Source organism: Nylanderia fulva, unplaced genomic scaffold (genome assembly GCF_048542155.1).
Source record: "Nylanderia fulva isolate GAGA-0341 unplaced genomic scaffold, ASM4854215v1 Scaffold51, whole genome shotgun sequence".
Lineage (NCBI taxonomy): Eukaryota > Metazoa > Arthropoda > Insecta > Hymenoptera > Formicidae > Nylanderia > Nylanderia fulva.
In genome coordinates, this window is record NW_028190599.1 from 1,016,211 (window position 1) to 1,035,906 (window position 19,696).

The window sequence follows — 19,696 nt, forward strand, 5'->3', positions numbered from 1 at the left end:
ACGTGGATCGTCCGAGTGAAAGATCGCGTCCTCGTCTTTACCAAAAGGCGCTTCATTTTTTTTTGATAAATTTTCCATGAGACTTATTATTTGCATAAAGACGGCCGATTGAGTTCACTGGAACATCGTACCGCGTCAATTTTTTGCTATAATGCCGGAGAACGAAATACAAATATTCGAAATGGTGAGTTTTATTAACTTGAATAAAAAAGTTTTCTGTATTTTGTTTAAGTATGTTATTTTTATTTTGCGACATTTCAATATATATATATCACTTTTTCTTATCTCTTTCAATTTAGTATAAAATTGCAAGGCATATTTGATATAAAAATAAATTTTTGTCGAAAATATGAAATATATATTTTTATTAAAATTTCTTGGTGTTATTAAAATAAATATTTATTTTAATAAAAAAAAAATTTAATCAAAATGTTTGTATATAAAAAGGTTGAAGGCATCTTTAAGAATAATTTCATTAAAATAGATAGCCATATATTACAAAAATCTATTGCAAAACATTAATGTACTAATAGTTGTAAAGTTTAAATTAAAATTTTTATAAAAAAAAGGAGAGCTGACTGACAAATATTCTTATTAAAATTTTTAATTACATAATGTATTTTATTTTACGCGTATAATTATTTTTTATTATATTATTAATTTATTAATTATTATACTATTATATGTAATTAATAATTTAATTAATTTAATTATTTTCTTATTTATTTAATTGTTATATCAAGTATGTTACATATACATATATATGACAAAAATATTTGTAAGTAAATAAGTAATAAAATATTTAAATTAAAATAATTTTGTGCAACCGGCGCGCGAAAAGTCGCCCTTTACGTACATGATGGGATTTTATAAAGGGCTCCAAGCACCGGTCACACAAAATATCGTAGCCAACATGTGCGGGTCATAAAACGGCCGATTTACGATCCGCCGCACTTGTTAGCTAATATACTATTACATAACATACACCTCCACCTCGGCCAATAGAGCCAAACGCGATGTTATTGCAAAAAATTAGGAAACTTAGGAATTCGAATCTTATGATTAAGATCTCAAAATTCCCCTTGTTAAATAATTTGTAAAATAATTTTGTTTATAAAATTCACAATTTTACTTATATAGAAATTAATTTCTCTTATATTTTAAATAGACAATATAAAAAAAATAATTATTATTTATTTGATCCTTCTATTCGATTTCTAAACAATTAATTTAATACATATGAATTTCTGTTGAAATTGTAAATTTTTGGAATGTTGTAATATCTCTCATAAAATATATTATAAATTTTTGTTCTGGCAATATTACGCTGCAATTTGTAAGATTGTAATATTAATTGCTACAATTACAAATGTGTTGTACGGATTATAAGATATCAGGAGCTCTTTTTATTTACTTTTTTTATGAGCTATCATAAAATTATGTGTTCTTCGTGAATCAAAAGTCTAAAGATGTGCACAATTAATCTACATAATTATAAATTAATTTCAGATAAACTTATTTATATAAGAGTTTCTTATTTCAAATTCTAGTTATAATATAAAAAATATTTATATAATATATAGAGTTAAATAATTTAAATAAACACATAATTGCAAGTTAAATAATAATAAATGAATTTCTTTTCGAAATTGCTCCAGGAACACACTGAAGTCAAGAAAAAGTCAAAATGACTTTATTTTGATTCGAAATAGTCGTGATTTTCCATGTGACAAAAATTTGTGTGTGTGTGTGTGTTGTGTGTGTGATTTATCATATCATTACATACGCTGCTCAGTGACGAAAAAATGATCGATTTTACGTTGCCCTGCAAATTTATAGTATAATGTAAAAATTATTTAAAAATAATAAAAAATCAGAATTACTTATATGTACATATGTGTGTTTTTCCTGTTAGATATAGACAACTTTCTTTTTTGCATACTTGATTTTTAGTTCATATTAAAAATAATCTTTCAAAAAGTTATATTAAAAAAAACAATGTTAATATTTATTGTAAGAATTGCAATACATATTGCAATTTTTATATTATATATATATATATATATATATATATAATGTATAATTTTTAATAAATATGTTTAATATGTTTATTAATTTTATATGTATAATTATATAAAGTTTAATATATAACATATCCAATAAATTTGTTTCATGTTTTACTGGATAAATGTGTTATATTTTCAATCTTCTGATATATTGTAAAAAAGAAAACTCGTATAGAACCGCGGAGCACAAACAATTGCATAATGTAAATAATCATCAATCAGAATCCTTCATTTTTTATATATCTCAGGATTTTCATCCTGAAGATAGAAATAAAGAATTCTATATAATTAGTTGATTCTCTTATGCATTATGCAAAAGTATGTGCTCCAGCTCTCAGACCGTTTTGGTTTCTATATTACTACAATAGGATGTCTTTTGATGTTTTCTTGACATCAAAATCGTCAAATTTTGAAAAAATCATATTTTGACTTTTTCTATCGTGACATAATTATGAAGTTAAAATGATATGTCATTTTGACTGCGTTGTGTTCCTTGAGCACCAACACATTAACGTTATGTAAACGTTTAACAAACGTTTTTCGCTTGTTAACCTACCAAAATGGTTTGTTTTCTTATTAAAGATGATTCATTTATTGAAAATAAGTACACACATTATGTTTTTGGTCAAATTAAATTGCATCTCATTATTTAATAATATAAAAAGTTATAATAATAATAGTCAAATAAATTACAATATCAATAATATAGGTATACAGTATCTATCTCCTATTTCAATCAATTGAATTTCTCCGAAACAATAAAGTGAAAGATATGAAAATGTAAAGTTTCTAGCATAGACATTTATTATTGTATAGATTTCCATTTTTTTATTATAAATTATTGTAATAACTTATTTTGTACCAAAACAAAAATATTATTAAACTTTTCCGATAATTTTTTTTAGTTACATTATTTTTTAAGTCATATAAAAGTTACAATAATATATTGCCATTAACATTACATTTCTACGTGATACATGCACACATTATACTTATCATACACATATATAGAGTTATATAAAGATATTATATAAAGATAAACTTAGCTGTGCTACCTTTATCTAATATAGCTTAAATAATATTAATGGCTGCGTTCAGCAGAAAAAGCAGTTTTGCAAACTGTTATAAAATTGGTGAATCTGATTGGTCTATATGTTCTTAGATTCAGTTAAGATCAAGAGCATACACTTATCAGATTCATGAATTTTACAACAGTTGTAAAACATAACTTTTTCTGCTGAACGCAGCCATGAGAGTTAAAATTAAAAAATTTTTAAGTGATCTTGATATATGTGTATAACTTTGATCTTTTCAACCAATAAAATAGAGCTAAAACAAGAATATCACATATGTTCTGTGTCTTTTGAAATTCTTTAACTTTTATCTATAATTTTTTAACTTTTATGTGAAGTATTTTTTGTTTGTATAATAATGCTTAAATTTCGAGATATTTATTCGCAACGGAATAAGTGATAATCTCGTGTTAAAAATCTTGTGTAAGGAATGGAATTTTTTTAGTCACTGCCTGTAATAATCATCTCAGATAGCTTCGTATACTCTATCTTATATTATCATCAAGTATTTAACATACAGTCTATAGAGTCAAATGTGACGATTTCTTCTTTGACTTTGAGCTTTGTTTGATTGGTGATTGCATTGCTGATTATACATTATTATAGTATTAACAATATGAAATGAAAATTATAGACATATTTTGGTAAATAATGCCATTTCTTTCAGCCATCATAAAATTAATTACTAAATAAGTCCTTAATAAGGCTCTGAATGTGATAATTATATTTAAATTTAAATTTAAAAATTATTAAAATATATAAAGTGACATGTAAAAATTATTTTAAAAAATATTTCTTTTAATTAAAGACAAATATCTCAATAAAGACGTTTATAAAAAAATCTTATAATTTATAAATACTGTACTATCTATTCTACATGTTTACGCGAGAAATTGCTCATCTTTTTCATTAATATAATTCATCTATTATATTAATATAATAGATCATCTATTATATTAATATAATAACAATACGAACCGAGATAAATCGGCATCGCGGAAAAGTGTGGCAACAATCCCAGGTAGCACTTTTAATTAAAAGCATCAAGTAACTGTGGCATCGCGAAGATTAACAGTTGACAGTATAAAATAAAAATAAAAACGACACCAATGGCGCGTGCAAAGCGATAACGAGATAAACCAGCATCGCGGAAAAGTGTGGCAACAATCCCAGGTAGCACATATTCATAAAAAATTACCTTTTTAAAGAAAGGGTTAAAAAAGAGGCTAAGTCTATGCATCTTGTGAAGAAGTGTTAAGCGGGGAGCACACACTTTTGCATAGGCATAATAATTTTGATTGGTCTATAAACGTATGCATAAGAAATTCATAACCAATCAAATTTCTTATGCATATGTTTATGCGCTTATGCAAAAGTGTGTGCTCCCCGCTTTAAACATAAAACAGTATTTTTAAATTACTGAAAAAATAATGATATTAAAAAATGGCGCCAAATAAATAAAATTTTATACAAAAATTAACAATAAGAATAACCCAGATAGCACAGATAATCTTTTTGAGTTCGAAAAGGATTCACTTTTTCTAATTCTTTAAGAATTTACGTAATCTGTTCAAAATGAGTTAAAAAAGATATCAATATTCAAATTCGTTATGAATTCACATAATTTAGTTAAAATGAATTCTTGGAGAACACGTAACACTGAACTTTTTTAAATTAATCGTCTTGACAAAGCGAAACGATGTTTTATAAGATTATCTTTTGACTTTAATTTAAAAAAAAAACAAAAAATATCTCTTCGTCATTTTTTATATCTTTTTGTAAAGCATACAAAGACAAATATATTATTTTTTTGGTCAATTAAAATCACAGTTATATGTTATATATATATATATATTTATGTTAAATCTCAAAACTTAATTAATATATTAATTTTTAAAAAATGAATTTTTTGTATGTTTTTTAATTTTCCTGTTCATATAGTCTGTTAATTATTGTTAAGGATAGGAGAGTTATTCTCAGTTGTTACTATAACAATAATATACCAGGTTCTTTATTTTTGTCATAGCATATTTTTAAATTTATATTTCTTAATTTTCGAAGATTCTTTATTATTCTTTTTTATATAAAAAAGAATCCTTTTTTGCACTATACAAGAATTCGCAATAAATTCGAAAGAGCATCTTAATAAAGTCCCATTAGAATACTATTTAAAATTAATTTTAAATTTATTATAAAGCATGCGAATTTTTATAGAGCATGCATAAAATGAATTTCATATATAGAAGAAGAACTTTGAACTAGTGACATTTAAATGAATTTTTTTCGAACTCTTTAGAGTTCTTTTGGAGCAAAAATGGGTTAAAAAAGACTTCTTTTCAGAATTTGAATACTCAAAAAGAATTCTTTTTGAATTCGTTGTGCTATTTGGGTATATATATATTTCTATATATTATCTGTGGATCCAACGTGCAGTATCGTTGAATAAGCTGATTGAAAACTTGGCCATTGTTACTGTTTTGAAACGGACACACATATGCGTACGTGAATATATATGTATACATATATGTACTGTGAAGAAAGAAATTGAAGCAGAAAAAGTATTTTATATAACCTAAAGAGTATAAAGAAAATAAAAAGATTATTAATAAGATCAGAAAGAAATATTTTTATCGGCTCTCAATATTTAAAAATATAAATATGATGTTTTTTTAGTTATATAGGAAGAGAAGAGGGGATTACAAGAGATTGTGTGAGAGGAAGAAAAAGGAAGAAAATGAGAAATGGGAAAAGAAGGCAGCAGAGGTGAAAAGAGAATCGGAGGTATGGGAGATAATAAACAGAGAGAGAAGAAGATGGAAAGGAATAAACGAAGAAATTGAGATGAGAAAGTGGAGAGAATATTTTATGAAGTTGTTAGGAGGAACAGAGGAGAGAAAGGTAAGAAAGGAAAGAAGAGAGGAGGGGAACAGGACAGAGGAGGAGGAGGAGGGAGAGGAGGAGGAGGAGGAAATAAGTAGAGAGGAAATGAGAGAGGCAATAAAGAAGCTGAAAGCAGGAAAAGCGACAGGGATAGATGAGATTCCGAATGAGGTATGGAAGTATGGAGGAGGGAACGTGGAGGATTGGATGCTGGATTTTTGTAATAGAATATGGAGAGGAGAAGGATGGCCGAAGAGATGGATAGAGGGAGTGATTACACCGATAAAGAAAAAAGGGGATGGAAAGGAGGTGGAAGACTACAGGGGAGTAACCATGATGCCATCAATGTATAAGGTTTACACGATGATACTGACAGAAAGATTGAGGAAGGATGTGGAGGAAAAAGGGATAGTGCCAGAAAATCAGATGGGGTTTAGGAGAGGAATGGGAACAATAGACAACATATACGTGATGAATTATCTAATCAATAGACAACTGGAAAAAAAAGAGGGAAGGCTAACGGCAATGTTTATAGATCTGAGAGCAGCATTTGACTCGGTAGACAGGGAGAAATTAATGGAGGCAATGGAGGAGAGAGGAGTAAGGAAAGGATTGAGAAGAAGGGTAGAGATGGTGATGAGAGAGACAACATGCAGGATAAAGATAGGGGAAGAAGTTGGAGAGAGTTTCTGGATTAAGAAAGGAGTAAGACAGGGGTGCCCATTGAGTCCAATACTATTCAACATCCTAATAGCGGACTTAGAGGAAAAAATGGGGAAGGTGAGAAGAGGAGGAGTAAGAATAGGAGAAAAAAGGATTTATACATTGGCATACGCGGATGATATGGTGTTGTTGGTAGAGGAGGAAGAGGAACTGAGAAGTATGGTAGAAAGGTTAGAAGAATATCTAGACAACAAGAGATTGGAGCTGAACGCAAAGAAGACGAAGATAATGAGGTTTAGGAGAAAGGGAGGAAGATGGAAGAAGAGGGAGTGGAGATGGAAAGGAGAGAAAATGGAGGAAGTAAAGGAGTTTACGTATCTGGGATATAGACTACAGAGGAATGGAGGACAAGAAGGACAAGTGAAAGATAGGATGAGGAGAGCGGCGGCTATTATGGGGCAAGTATGGGGAATAGGAAAGAGAAAGTTTGGAAAAGATTGGGGGAGAAGATTATGGCTTTTCGACAAATTGGTGTGGACAGTGATGAGCTACGGGGTGGAAATATGGGGGTGGAAGGAGAGAGAGGGAATGGAAAGGATGGAAGAAAGATACCTGAGATGGATATTAGGAGTAGAGAGGGGAACGCCAGGTTATATGGTGAGGGAGGAACTGAGAAGAGAGAAGCTGAGGATAAGAGCCGGAAAAAGGGCATGGAATTTCGAGAAGAGAATGGAGGAAGGAAGAGGAAGCGAGCTAGCGAGGAAATGCTGGGAGGAAATGAGAGAAAGGGCGAAAATAGGAAGAGTGGGATCGGAGTGGGAAAGGGAAAGGGAAGAATATTTCAGGAAAAGAGGTAGGAGGATAGAGGAGGTGGAGGAGAGAAGAGGTATGGAGGAGGGATGGTTTGGGGAGTTAATAAGGAGGGATCTGGAGGAGCAGAGGAGGGAGAGGGAGGAGAGAATAAAGGGATCGGAATTTAACAGATGGTACAAGGAGGTTAGAGGAGAAGGAGTGCCAGAATACTTAAGAAAGGATTGGGGAGAGAGTAGATGGAGGAGGATAGCAAGATTCAGATTAGGAAGTGAGATTTTAGAAAGCAGGTATTGGGAGGAAGCAGAAAAGAGGAAATGTAGGATATGTGGAGAGGAGGTAGAATCGTGGGAGCATGTATGGGAGAGGTGTGAAGTGAGGGGGGAGAGGAAAGAGAGTTGGCAGGAAGTAGTGAGGGAGATACTAGGAGAAAAGGGAGAAGGGGAAGGATGGATGAGAGAGATAGAGAGAGAAAGGGAGATAAGAAAGGGGAGAGGAGAGAGAAGTGTGGAGAGAATAGGAGGGAAAGAGGATGATGGAGGAGAGAATGACGTGAGGGGGGCAAAGGGGAAGAATGTTTAAGAAAAGAAAGCAAGAGGAAACGGAAGTCCAAGAAGCGTGTGTGTGTGTACATGGGGTTGGGCAGAAGACAAGGGGAGATGGCCTGGACAACGGGCGACCCAAAGCGGAAGTCCAACCCCTTAGGACAGATAGGTTAAGTTAGCAATAAGATAGGTTAAGAGGTTAATAGCGAAGAGGTCATGGTAGCGTGCGTTTTATATCTTTTGTTTTCTTTTTTTGTTTTTGTTTTTGTGTGAATTAGCACCTTTGTATATGCGGCTCCTGTATTGTTAAATTGTAAGGGAATTGAAACCCCAAGGGGACCAATAAAATTTACTACTACTACTACTACTACTACTACTATGATGTTTTTTTAAATCGGCCAACAGAGCCAAAGCACGAAAAATTAAATATTCGAAACTGTATCTCTTAGTTTGAGATCACTAAGTTCCATATATAAATTAATCTCGAAACTTACATATGGAGAAATAGGTGTTTGGGAAACTCTCTGACGTTTGAATTCTCGCGTCTTATTCGCCTCCGCGAGTGACGCGTAGCGCGCCGGAAGAAGAGGCGCTACGAGAGGCCGTTAGTGCCTAAGACGAACGCTTGAGGCGCTAGCCTCTTCCTTCGTCGTCCCGCTAAGCCGAGTCGGCTTCTGTTCGCGATCCTCTCTTGAAAAAAAAAAACAAACGTGAATCGTTGCTTAGGAATCCTTGTTGGTCGATTCTCTACTGTCCGTGGAGACGCTTAAGTTCAGTGATAAAAAGGTTTCCGTTCGGTTCAGACATTGAGGAGAGATTGATTTGAATATATAATTCTTTTGGAAAACTACGAGCTTGGACGCTTTGGAACCTTTTAAGGTTAACTATGAGATGGGACATATCTCTTGGTTTGGAGGACAAATTCCCTTGAGTTCGCCTGATGAGGAAAGAAAAAGAGCCGTTTGTATTCTTAATTAAAAGGATTCGACAAGGTAACAAGTCTCTCAAGACTGGCCTAGCCAGGATTCTATTAAGACTGGCCTAGCCAGGATTCTTTCAAGACTGGCCTAGCCAGGATTCTATTAAGACTGGCCTAGCCAGGATTCTTTCACGACTGGCCTAGCCAGGATTCTATTAAGACTGGCCTAGCCAGGATTCTTTTAAGACTGGCCTAGCCAGAATTCTATTAAGACTGGCCTAGCCAGGATTCTTTCAAGACTGGCTTAGCCAGGATTCTATTAAGACTGGCCTAGCCAGGATTCTTTTAAGACTGGCCTAGCCAGGATTCTATTAAGACTGGCCTAGCCAGGATTCTTTCAAGACTGGCCTAGCCAGGATTCTATTAAGATTGGCCTAGCCAGGATACTAAAGTCATTCACATCTATTTAACGTATTGAATCTATTCGCTGCTACGATACCTTTTGTCTGGTTTAACGTACTAATTTTATATGTTTATAAAATACTAACGTCACTTATGGTTGTTGATCTCACCAAGATTTATGTTTGGCTTGACGTCTTGATTTATATGTGTTTAATACTCATGTTTTGATTTGACGTCTTGATTTATATGTGTTTAATACTTATGTTTGACTTGACGTCTTGATTTATATGTGTTTAATACTTATGTTTGACTTGACGTCTTGATTTATATATGTTTAATTCTCAAGTTTGATTTGACGTCTTGATTTATATATGTTTAATACTGTTGTTTGATTTGACGCCTTGCTTTTTTATGTGTTTAATACTTATGTTTGGTTTGACGTCTTGATTTAAATTAGTTTAATACTTATGTTTGATTTGACGTCTTGATATATATATTGTTGCGTCCTCTGGACGCCTCTCGCTCAGTCACTCACACACAGTCACTCTCACTCGCGCGCGAAATAAAGACACTCGCGTAATAGGGAAATGAACTTTAATATGAGGAACCAATACACGAAACCAATGAAATATAACAAATAGTGCATTCGTAATGCAAAGAAGCTCAGGGTCTCGGAAAACGTCCGCACGATGCGACCGCTAGACCAAATCTGTCATGTCTCCCGAAAACAGAAGAAGACCCTTAGTTGTTTAACAACAACTCCCTTGACGACGATCTCCCGGAAGCGTAAAGAGTTGATCCCGCGAAAAGTATCACCCGATACAAAGATGTAGATCCAGGGGCGTAACACGGGGGCGCAACACTGCCCCCCTTCTTCAAAATTGTCGTCCCGACAATTCTCACGGAGATTGAAGACCCAGGACTCTGACGCTGCTATTAGGGCACCAACGATACTCCGCTCTCCCTTAGCTGCTGCTACAGGTTACCGAACGAAACGCCTGGTCCCTCTCCTTTCGCGTCTACACTGTCCGGACGAATCCTGCTCTCCCTTAGCTGCTGCTACAGGTTACCGAGCTTCGCCCTCCTCCTCTCCGTACTCGAACTGTTTTTTTGAAGAAAAATTGGCCAGATTTTTCCCATAACAGTCGAGTTGATAGAAGATATCCCTGCTGTCTTCGCGGTTTCACTATACTCGCCGTCTCCCGGAAGGATAACGAAATGGTCCATGAATCTTCAGACAAAGGGGGGGAATATCTTCCGTGGACCCAACGTTCCTCGTGAACACCCTAAGTCTCTGTCCCGGCATTTGCCCTCAGTCTCGTGGGAAAACCACGGATCAAAAACCACGAGAGGGACAGTCTTCAATGTGATGAACCAAATGACCAATCTTCTGAAGATGAGACGGTCTTCTCAATTGAAAGGAGCCGGTTGCCCTCGATGAGTAATGGTCGCAGGAACTTCCTCAGAGAATTCTCTCGTAACGAAAACTCAGGCAAGCCTCTTCTTAAAAATTTCCAACTAGAAAAGAAAACATTCCTTACGCAGAATAAATTCACCAATTAAAAAAAATGCACTTACAAATATACACACAAACACAACTCTCCAATTTCTAGCAATCTTTATTTGAGTTTTGTACTATTTCTAATTAACAATCAATATTTCTATCTAAAAATGGAGCTAATCTATCTGCATGCACTACTTTCTTCCGATGTCTGGGTGTCTTCTGAATGCAGTACACCACATCGTTGAATTTCTTTACAATAGAGAAAGGTCCTTCCCAATTACTCTGTAACTTGGGAGCTCTACCTTTAATTCTTCGAGGGTTATAAAACCAGACTCTCTCTCCCTCTTGAAAAAGAATCTGTCTAACTCCCTTATCGTACCAACTCTTCACCCTAGAAGATCTAATATTCATCTTGTCTCTAATTTCGGAATGGATATCATTTAACTTTCTTTTGAGAGTATTAGCGAAATTTTCTATCGAAGACGGCTCTTTTTCTTCTAACCTAGGAACATTTCCCTGCAATAGATCCACTGGAAGTCTTAGATCTCGAGCGAAATATAATTCCGCAGGAGTCATCCCAGTGGTTTCGTGCTTTGAAGATCTGTAAGCTAGAAGAAACATGGGAATCCACCGATCCCAATCTTTTTGATTTTGTGAAATATACTTCGCTAGATAATTGATTATTGTTTGATGTTGTCGTTCGACCTGACCATCAGACTGAGGATGCAACGCAGTAGTTCGCGTTTTCCTAATTCCGAGAAGCTTTATTATTTCAGCAAACAGTTTCGATTCAAAATTCTTCCCTTGATCGGTATGTACTTCTAAAGGTACTCCATGTCTTGAAATAAACTCATAAATGAAGATTTCTGCCACTGTCTTTGCTCTAATATTCTTCAGGGGAAAAGCTTCTACCCATTTGGTGAAGCAATCTACGATGACAATTAAGTATCTGTTTCCAGAAAAAGTTATTGGAAGTGGACCTAGGATATCCATTTGAATTCTTTCAAAAGGACTTCCGACATTATAGATCTGCATAGGAGATTTTCCTTTTCCTGTGGGGCCTTTTTTAGAAATACAGACCTTGCAAGATCTGCACCAATTTTCAATGTCTTGCTTGTAAGTCGCCCAATAAAAGCGTTTTCGTACCTTTTCTAAGGTTTTGTTTACACCAAAATGACCTCCGAACGGAGAATCATGTACTTCCTCAAGGACTTGTTTAACTCGCTTTCGAGGAACAATCAATTGAAGAAAACTAGACTTCAAATTCGGAGCTTCCCACTTCTTGTAAAGGACTCCATTCTGAAGAATTAATGCATCCCAATAAGTCCAATAAATTTGAGCAGAAATGTCACGAGTCACGAATTCAGAACGAGATGGTCGTGTTTCTTTCATTTTTCCCCGAATAAAAACGGCAATGTCAGGATCTTCTTCTTGATCTTTACGCCATTCTCCCAGATCTTCTGTTTGGAATATAAGTCGTGCAACCATTTTCTCGTTTTCAGACGTACTCTTTATCTCGACCTTGGCACAATATCCACACCCATAGGTCTCACATAGTCGTCTGGACAATCCATCGGCATTCTTGTGAGATTCTCCTTTCCGGTGTTGTACTTCGAAGTCGTATTCTTGGAGTTTTTCCAACCAACGAGCTAGTTGCCCTTCCAAATCTTTAAAAGACATAATCCATTTTAAGGAAACATGATCAGTACGAATCAAAAATCTTCGACCCAAAAGATAATGTCGAAAACATTTAATAGCACTGATAATTGCTAATAATTCTCGACGAGTAACACAATAATTCCGCTCAGTTTTGCTAAGAACTCGACTAAAATACGCGATAACCATTTCCTTCTCATCCTGTATCTGTGATAACACTGCACCAATTCCGAAGTTTGAAGCGTCAGTATCCAAAATAAATTGACTTTCTTCTTTAGGAAAAGACAACACTGGGGGAGAAGATAACATTAATTTCAAGTTTTGAAAAGCACTATCACATTCGTCGTTCCAAAAAAATTTAATTTGATTTCCTGTTAAAGCAAAAAGAGGTTTAGCTATTGAAGAAAACCCTCTAACAAACTTCCTATAATACGAGCAAAATCCTAAGAAACTACGCAATTGTTTTTTAGTATGTGGTACTGGCCAATCTTTAATAGCAGTTATTTTTTCTGGGTCGGTGGTAATGCCCTGTTCGGAAATTACATGTCCGAGATATTTTACGTTTCTTTGGAAAAGCAAACATTTCTTTGGATTAATTTTAAGATTTGCTCTCCGTAGTCGCAAGAATACTTCTTTAAGGTTTTGAAACATTTCAACAGAATCTTTTCCAAAAATGATGATGTCGTCTAAATAAACTAGACACTTTTTCGAAATCAATCCGTTTAAAACCTTTTCCATAAGTCTCTGAAACGTCGCGGGAGCGTTACACAAACCGAAGGGCATGATCGTAAATTGCCAAAGTCCCTTACCGATAGAAAAAGCTGTCTTTTCTTTGTCTGAAGGACGAATCTTTATCTGCCAGTAACCACTTTTTAAATCAAGCGTAGAAAACCAAGTGTTACCTGATAGCTGATCCAAAATGTCGTCAATTCGAGGGAAGGGATAGGAATCTTTTACCGTGATAGTGTTAAGTTTCCGGTAATCAACACAGAATCTCAGTGTTCCGTCTTTCTTTTTGACCATAACAGCCGGCGAAACCCAAGGACTTTGAGATTCCTCTATGATTCCTTCTATTTTCATCTCTTCCATTATTTTATCAACCTCATCCCTCATCTGAAAAGGAATCCTACGGGGTACCTGTTTTATGGGGAGAGAGTCTTTTACATTTATGACATGTTCGATAATATTGCAATTCCCAGCAACAATATTACAGGAGAATAGATCTTGAAATTCATTTAGAAAATTTACAAAGGTTTCTTTCTGTTTTTTCTGCAAATGAATCGAGCTCTTTTCGAAAAGTTCTTTTAAAATAGACGGAATTCCTTTTGGAAAATTCTCTATTCTTGAACATTGAAAATCTTTATCGTCAAAAATGGATTTATTAAAAACTTTATCAAAAACGTTTTCCAAATTAATCATTTTAAGAAAATCCATTCCTAAAATACATTGATCATTAATTTCAACAACTAATAACGGAATTTCAACCGAATAATTTCCGATTTCAATTTTTGTTTTTACTAAAAATTCAATTAAAAATTTTTCTCCCGTCGGATATTTTAAATTAATATCATTGACTCGAATCTTTTCAAGATCTTCTCCCACTAATCTGCTATTTAATATGGAAACATCAGAGCCTGTATCTATTTTAAAAAGACACTCCTTTTTATTTAATCTACCAAAATACGAATAAGAATCTTTCTTAGATATCCTTCTAACACTACAATCACTGAGATCAACAAAATCGGACGTCGGGGCGTTTTCTGTAAGAGTTGAATTTTCCCCGAAAAATTCAACTACCTCTAGTTTTCCTTCGCCTCAGGACATTGAAAACGCAAATGTCCGATCTTCCCGCAAGATCAACATTCTTTCCCTTTGACCGAAAAGTTGTTCGCTTGCGCTTTCCCTTTCGAGTCAAACCGTTCGCTTTTCTTTTTTTCGGAATCGGTTCGCGCGTCGCTCCTCTCTCCCTTTTGATGATTTTGACTTATTTTGCCGTAATTTCCTTTGTTACTAAAATTGTCTCTTTTTCTATCAAAACTATCCCCCTGAATTATTTTTATAGCCTTAGCTCTTTCTATAGCCAAATTTAAAGATGTAATTCCCTCCAGTTGAAGGGTTCTTTTGACAAACCCGTCTATTAATGCCGAGACAAATTGCGCGCATGCTATTTTATCGCGGACCGCATATGGACATTCGGGGTAAGCCAGACGCGACAGTCTCTCAAGTTCGGCTCCAAAGGAAGCGAAATCCTCTCCATATTTTTGCTTCCGTGTCGTAAAAAGATAGTAATAATTTTGCGTCAAGTTTCCGTCTTCAAAAAGCAACTCTAATTTTGATTTTAATTCCGCGAATGTTAATTCTTCAAAATTCTCGACATTTTCTAAAACGGACCGAGCTTTTCCCCTTAAATTTGCAGCGAGAGTAATCATTTTTGCTTTCTCATCCCAATTATTCGCAACGGCTATCAAAAGAAATTGGGAGAGGAACTCCCGCAGCGGAACCCTTCCATCGAATGTATCGGGCTTCAGTTTTAAGCCCGTTTTCGCACGAAAGTCACCGGTCGTCTCGCCCGCGTTTATCACGGCACTCGCGGCTATCGCGGCACTCGCGGTACTCGCGCAAGCTAAATTCAGTCGTGTATCCCCAGAAGCTCTTATATTAGAAGGACTTAGCTGGTTAGCTTGCTGCGAGGAGATCCTCAATTCGAGCTGGTGCAGCTGTTCGTCCTTCTCTCGGAGAAGAGCCTCAAAGCGAGCTTGCTGATGTTCTCGTTCGGCCCGCATTTCTCGTAGTTCTCGCAGTGCAGTTTGCAACGCATCAGTCTCGTCTATCTCCTTCATCGTTGTTCGGGAACGCGTCGCTTTCGGTGAATGTTGAGTTGTCATTTTGGCGTTCACTCAGGAAGATGTGATTCTTTGGTTTTATCCCGGCTGAGCCCCCAAAATGTTGCGTCCTCGGGACGCCTCTCGCTCAGTCACTCACACACAGTCACTCTCACTCGCGCGCGAAATAAAGACACTCGCGTAATAGGGAAATGAACTTTAATATGAGGAACCAATACACGAAACCAATGAAATATAACAAATAGTGCATTCGTAATGCAAAGAAGCTCAGGGTCTCGGAAAACGTCCGCACGATGCGACCGCTAGACCAAATCTGTCATGTCTCCCGAAAACAAAAGAAGACCCTTAGTTGTTTAACAACAACTCCCTTGACGACGATCTCCCGGAAGCGTAAAGAGTTGATCCCGCGAAAAGTATCACCCGATACAAAGATGTAGATCCAGGGGCGTAACACGGGGGCGCAACAATATGTTTAATATTTATGTTTGATTTGATGTCATGTTTTATATATGTCTAATCCTTATATTTTATTTGACGTCATGAAATTATCATATCTTTAAGACATTTATGTTTGACTGAATTAAATGAAATTCTAAATACCGTTCAGATATTCTGTTTTCTACATTTAACGGTGACTTATTAATTGGATATAATATCTATTATATTCCTTAAGCGTTAATATATATATATATATATGTGAAGATTTGATCATAATGAGTAAAGTTGATAGTATGTTTCTCTCACAATAAATTTCTGTTATTATATTTTATAAAAGTCCACCAACTCCCTAAGTATATCCGGAACAATAGGCGCGAAAAAATAATTAATTTTTCGTGCTTTGGCTCTGTTGGCCGATTTAAAAAAACATCATATTTATATTCTTAAATATTGAGAGCCGATAAAAATATTTCTTTATGATTTTATTCACGCCTTTGGCCTAATCACGGCGTTATTTACTAACATCTACTAAAAGGCAAATGAAAAATATAGGATCGAAAGGGTCTGAATAGCTTAGTTGGTAAGAGCAGTCGCCCGGAAAGTGAAAGACGCGTGTTTGATTCCCGCTTCAGCGACTTTTCGGACCTATATTTTTCGCGCCTATTTCTCCATATGTAAGTTTCGAGATTAATTTATATATGGAACTTAGTGATCTCAAACCAAAAGATACAGTTCCGACTAATTAATTTTTCGTGCTTTGGCTCTGTTGGCCGATTTAAAAAAACATCATATTTATATTATTAATAAGATTTTGGAAGACAGGTAAATATAATTATATATATTACTTTCCTAATCATATATAACATATATAGTTATTTTGAGGTTATGTAGTGATATTAACTTTTTGCATGAAATATATATATATATATATATATATATATATAAATTAAGAGTTTAACAAGGCTCTGTAATATAAATATAAATTTAAAGATATAAGACAGGCAGTAAGAGCCAACTCGCGGATGACAGTGCGTTATCCTAACGAAACTAAATTTTTAGTTAGGATTAAGTATCTGTGCACAAGGCACCAAATATTTTACTTGGTCACGGCCAAGATTTAAAATATGAAATAATCTCATATTTGAGATTTAATTTCAATAACCCTTTCACCCCCCTACGGAAATAAGTAAATGCAAGAGAAAAATATAGATCCGAAAGTCGCTGAATCGGGAATCGAACCCGAGACCTTTCGCTTGCCGGGCGACTGCTCTTCCAACTGAGCTATTCAGATCCTTTCGATACTATACTTATATTTTTCTCAATTCCAACGAAAGTGGTCAGTTTGTTGCAAATAGGTAGTAATTTTAGCTTACCAATAAATACGAACAATAAAAAAAATAACCATACATGAGTTTATCAAGGATTTAGAGTGCAACACTAAGAGAAATAAGATCATGAATCTCCCCATGATACGCAATATAGCAATTCCCCATTTCACATGATTTTTACACAACCGACCCAATATCACACAGACACAAATTAAAATAACTTCTATGGTTAAGGCAACCATCAATTTCAAAAGGCATAATCCAGACATTTTATTCACAAGAGCCGATAAAGGAAACGTTACGGTAGCAATGGAAAAAAAATATTACATAAATAAGGTTGAAAATTTGCTGAATGATACTAATACTTACATAAAAATCAATAGTAACCCAGCATTAAAAATAGAAAGAGATTTAAATATTATTATTAAAAAATGGCTAAAAAAGGATTTTATTACCAAAACGGAATACTATTATTTGCATTCGAGTGATAGCCTCTTGCCCAAAGCATACGGTTTGCCCAAAATCCATAAAAAAGACACCACTTTTAGAATTATAGTTTCGTCGGTGAACACAGCTTTACACCACATAGCTTTATTTATCCATAAAATTTTGATTAAAAGCTTTCCTAAAGCGAATAGTTTTGTTAATAACAGTTTCGATTTGTGCAATGCTCTGTCTGGAAAAACTTCAGACAGTGAAGATATAATAGTTTCATTAGATGTCTCTTTATTCACAAATGTCCCTCTAGATCTTGCAATGGAATGCATTAATAATAGATGGTATTACATCGAACCACAGACTAAAATTCCAAAAAACGAATTTTTGAACGCGATTAAATTTATATTAACATCCACTTTTTTCAAATTTAACAACACTACATATAAACAAATATACGAAGCCCCTATGGGATCTCCCCTATCTCCAATAATTGCTGATTTAATTTTGCAAGATCTTGAAACATCTATTATTGACACATCTAATTGGAATTTGACTTTTTACTATCGTTATGTAGATGATATCTTATTGGCAACAAATGCGGAAAATACCACATATCATAGACAAATTCAACGAATACCACGAAAGACTGAAATTCACAGTTGAAAGAAAAGAGAATCGTAGCATTAGTTTCCTTGACATTTCTATTAATGTGATTGAGGATGCGATATATGTAGATTGGTTCCATAAAAAAACTTTTTCAGGTAGATTTTTATCTTTTTATTCCAACCATCCGATGTGCCACAAATTAGGCACTATTTATAATTTCGTGGACAGAGCACTACTATTGTCGCATCCTTTCCATGGTAAAAATTTGCATACAGTTATAAATGTTTTGTTATCAAATGGCTACCCTTTTGCTCTTATTTTTAATGAAATAAATCGCAGGATTAAGAATCTTATTGGCAGCAAATTAAATATAACTGATAAAGAATATAAAAAGGGTCCTCACGATAACAAAGATAAAAATAACAAATTTGTTGCAATTTTATATGTAGAATCCATCTCCGAAAAAATATCAGCTAATATTAAAAAATCGGATGTAAATGTAGGATATCGTGTCTTGAAAAATCTAAACAATTGGATTAAAACACATAAAGACAAGAATGATGACTCCAGCAATTCAAATGTTGTATATAAAATCAATTGCAGAGACTGTGACGCAACTTATATTGGACAAACAAAAAGACAATTACGTATCAGACTTAACGAACATAAAAACAATTTTAAATTAGATTCTACAAGACATGCAAATTTATCGCTCACTAGAGACGCTACAACGCCCAGTTGAACACTGGGATGATTTTCTAGTGTTCCTAACCGTTCAAAGGCTGGATGCCGAATCCGTTAAAGTCTGGGAGCATCATCTCGGTTCCACAAAAGAACCTCCGACTTGGAAACATCTGTGTGAGTTTCTTGTTACTCGCCTTCTCTCTTTGCAGGCCTTTGAAAATTCGCAAAACTTGCCAATAAAAAAGAAAATCCCATCGCAAGCAGTTAAGGCCTATCATCAGATTCAAAAGAAAATTAATGGCTCACAATTCTCCTCATGTATCGTGTGCTCTGCCAAACATTTCTTGAGCGTTTGCCCTCAATATACCTCTCAAACTACGCAGCAACGACACTCTCTAATCACAAAGCTAGGATTATGTTACAATTGTTTGGGGAAACATCGAGTTTCAAAATGTCAATCAACTCGACGATGTCTTAAGTGTGGTAAGAAGCACCACACTACGATTCACCAAAAAACACCTCCCAAGATGGAAAGTCAATTTAAACACCCATTGGTTAAACCATCCACCGAAACTTCAGGCAAGACCACTCCCTCGCAAGTATTGCATGCCGCTATACATGCTAATCAGGCGTCTATGTGCACTCTTCTCGCCACCGCTCAAATGTTAATTGCCAACGAAAATGGACGTATCATGAAGATCAAAGCCCTTATAGATCAGGGATCGGAGATCAACATCATTTCGGAAAAAATTGTCCAAGCTCTCAAGCTTCCTCGCTCCAAATCAAGTATTTCCCTGATAGGTGTCGGGGAACATTCTACTAACAAGACTCGTGGCATCAC

At 34.7% G+C, this 19,696-nt stretch overlaps 1 protein-coding gene across 2 annotated transcripts in view; it reads left to right on the plus strand.

The window, feature by feature from the left end:
• The window catches only part of LOC114939923 (solute carrier family 23 member 2), an 89,903-nt gene continuing 70,207 nt past the window's right edge, over nucleotides 1–19,696 (plus strand). For both annotated transcript variants that reach the window (XM_085487199.1, XM_085487200.1), the window contains exon 1: nucleotides 1–184. In XM_085487199.1, the coding sequence (XP_085343325.1) occupies nucleotides 152–184 (33 nt within the window). In that variant the 5' untranslated portion in view covers nucleotides 1–151. The remainder of the gene's footprint in view (nucleotides 185–19,696) is intronic.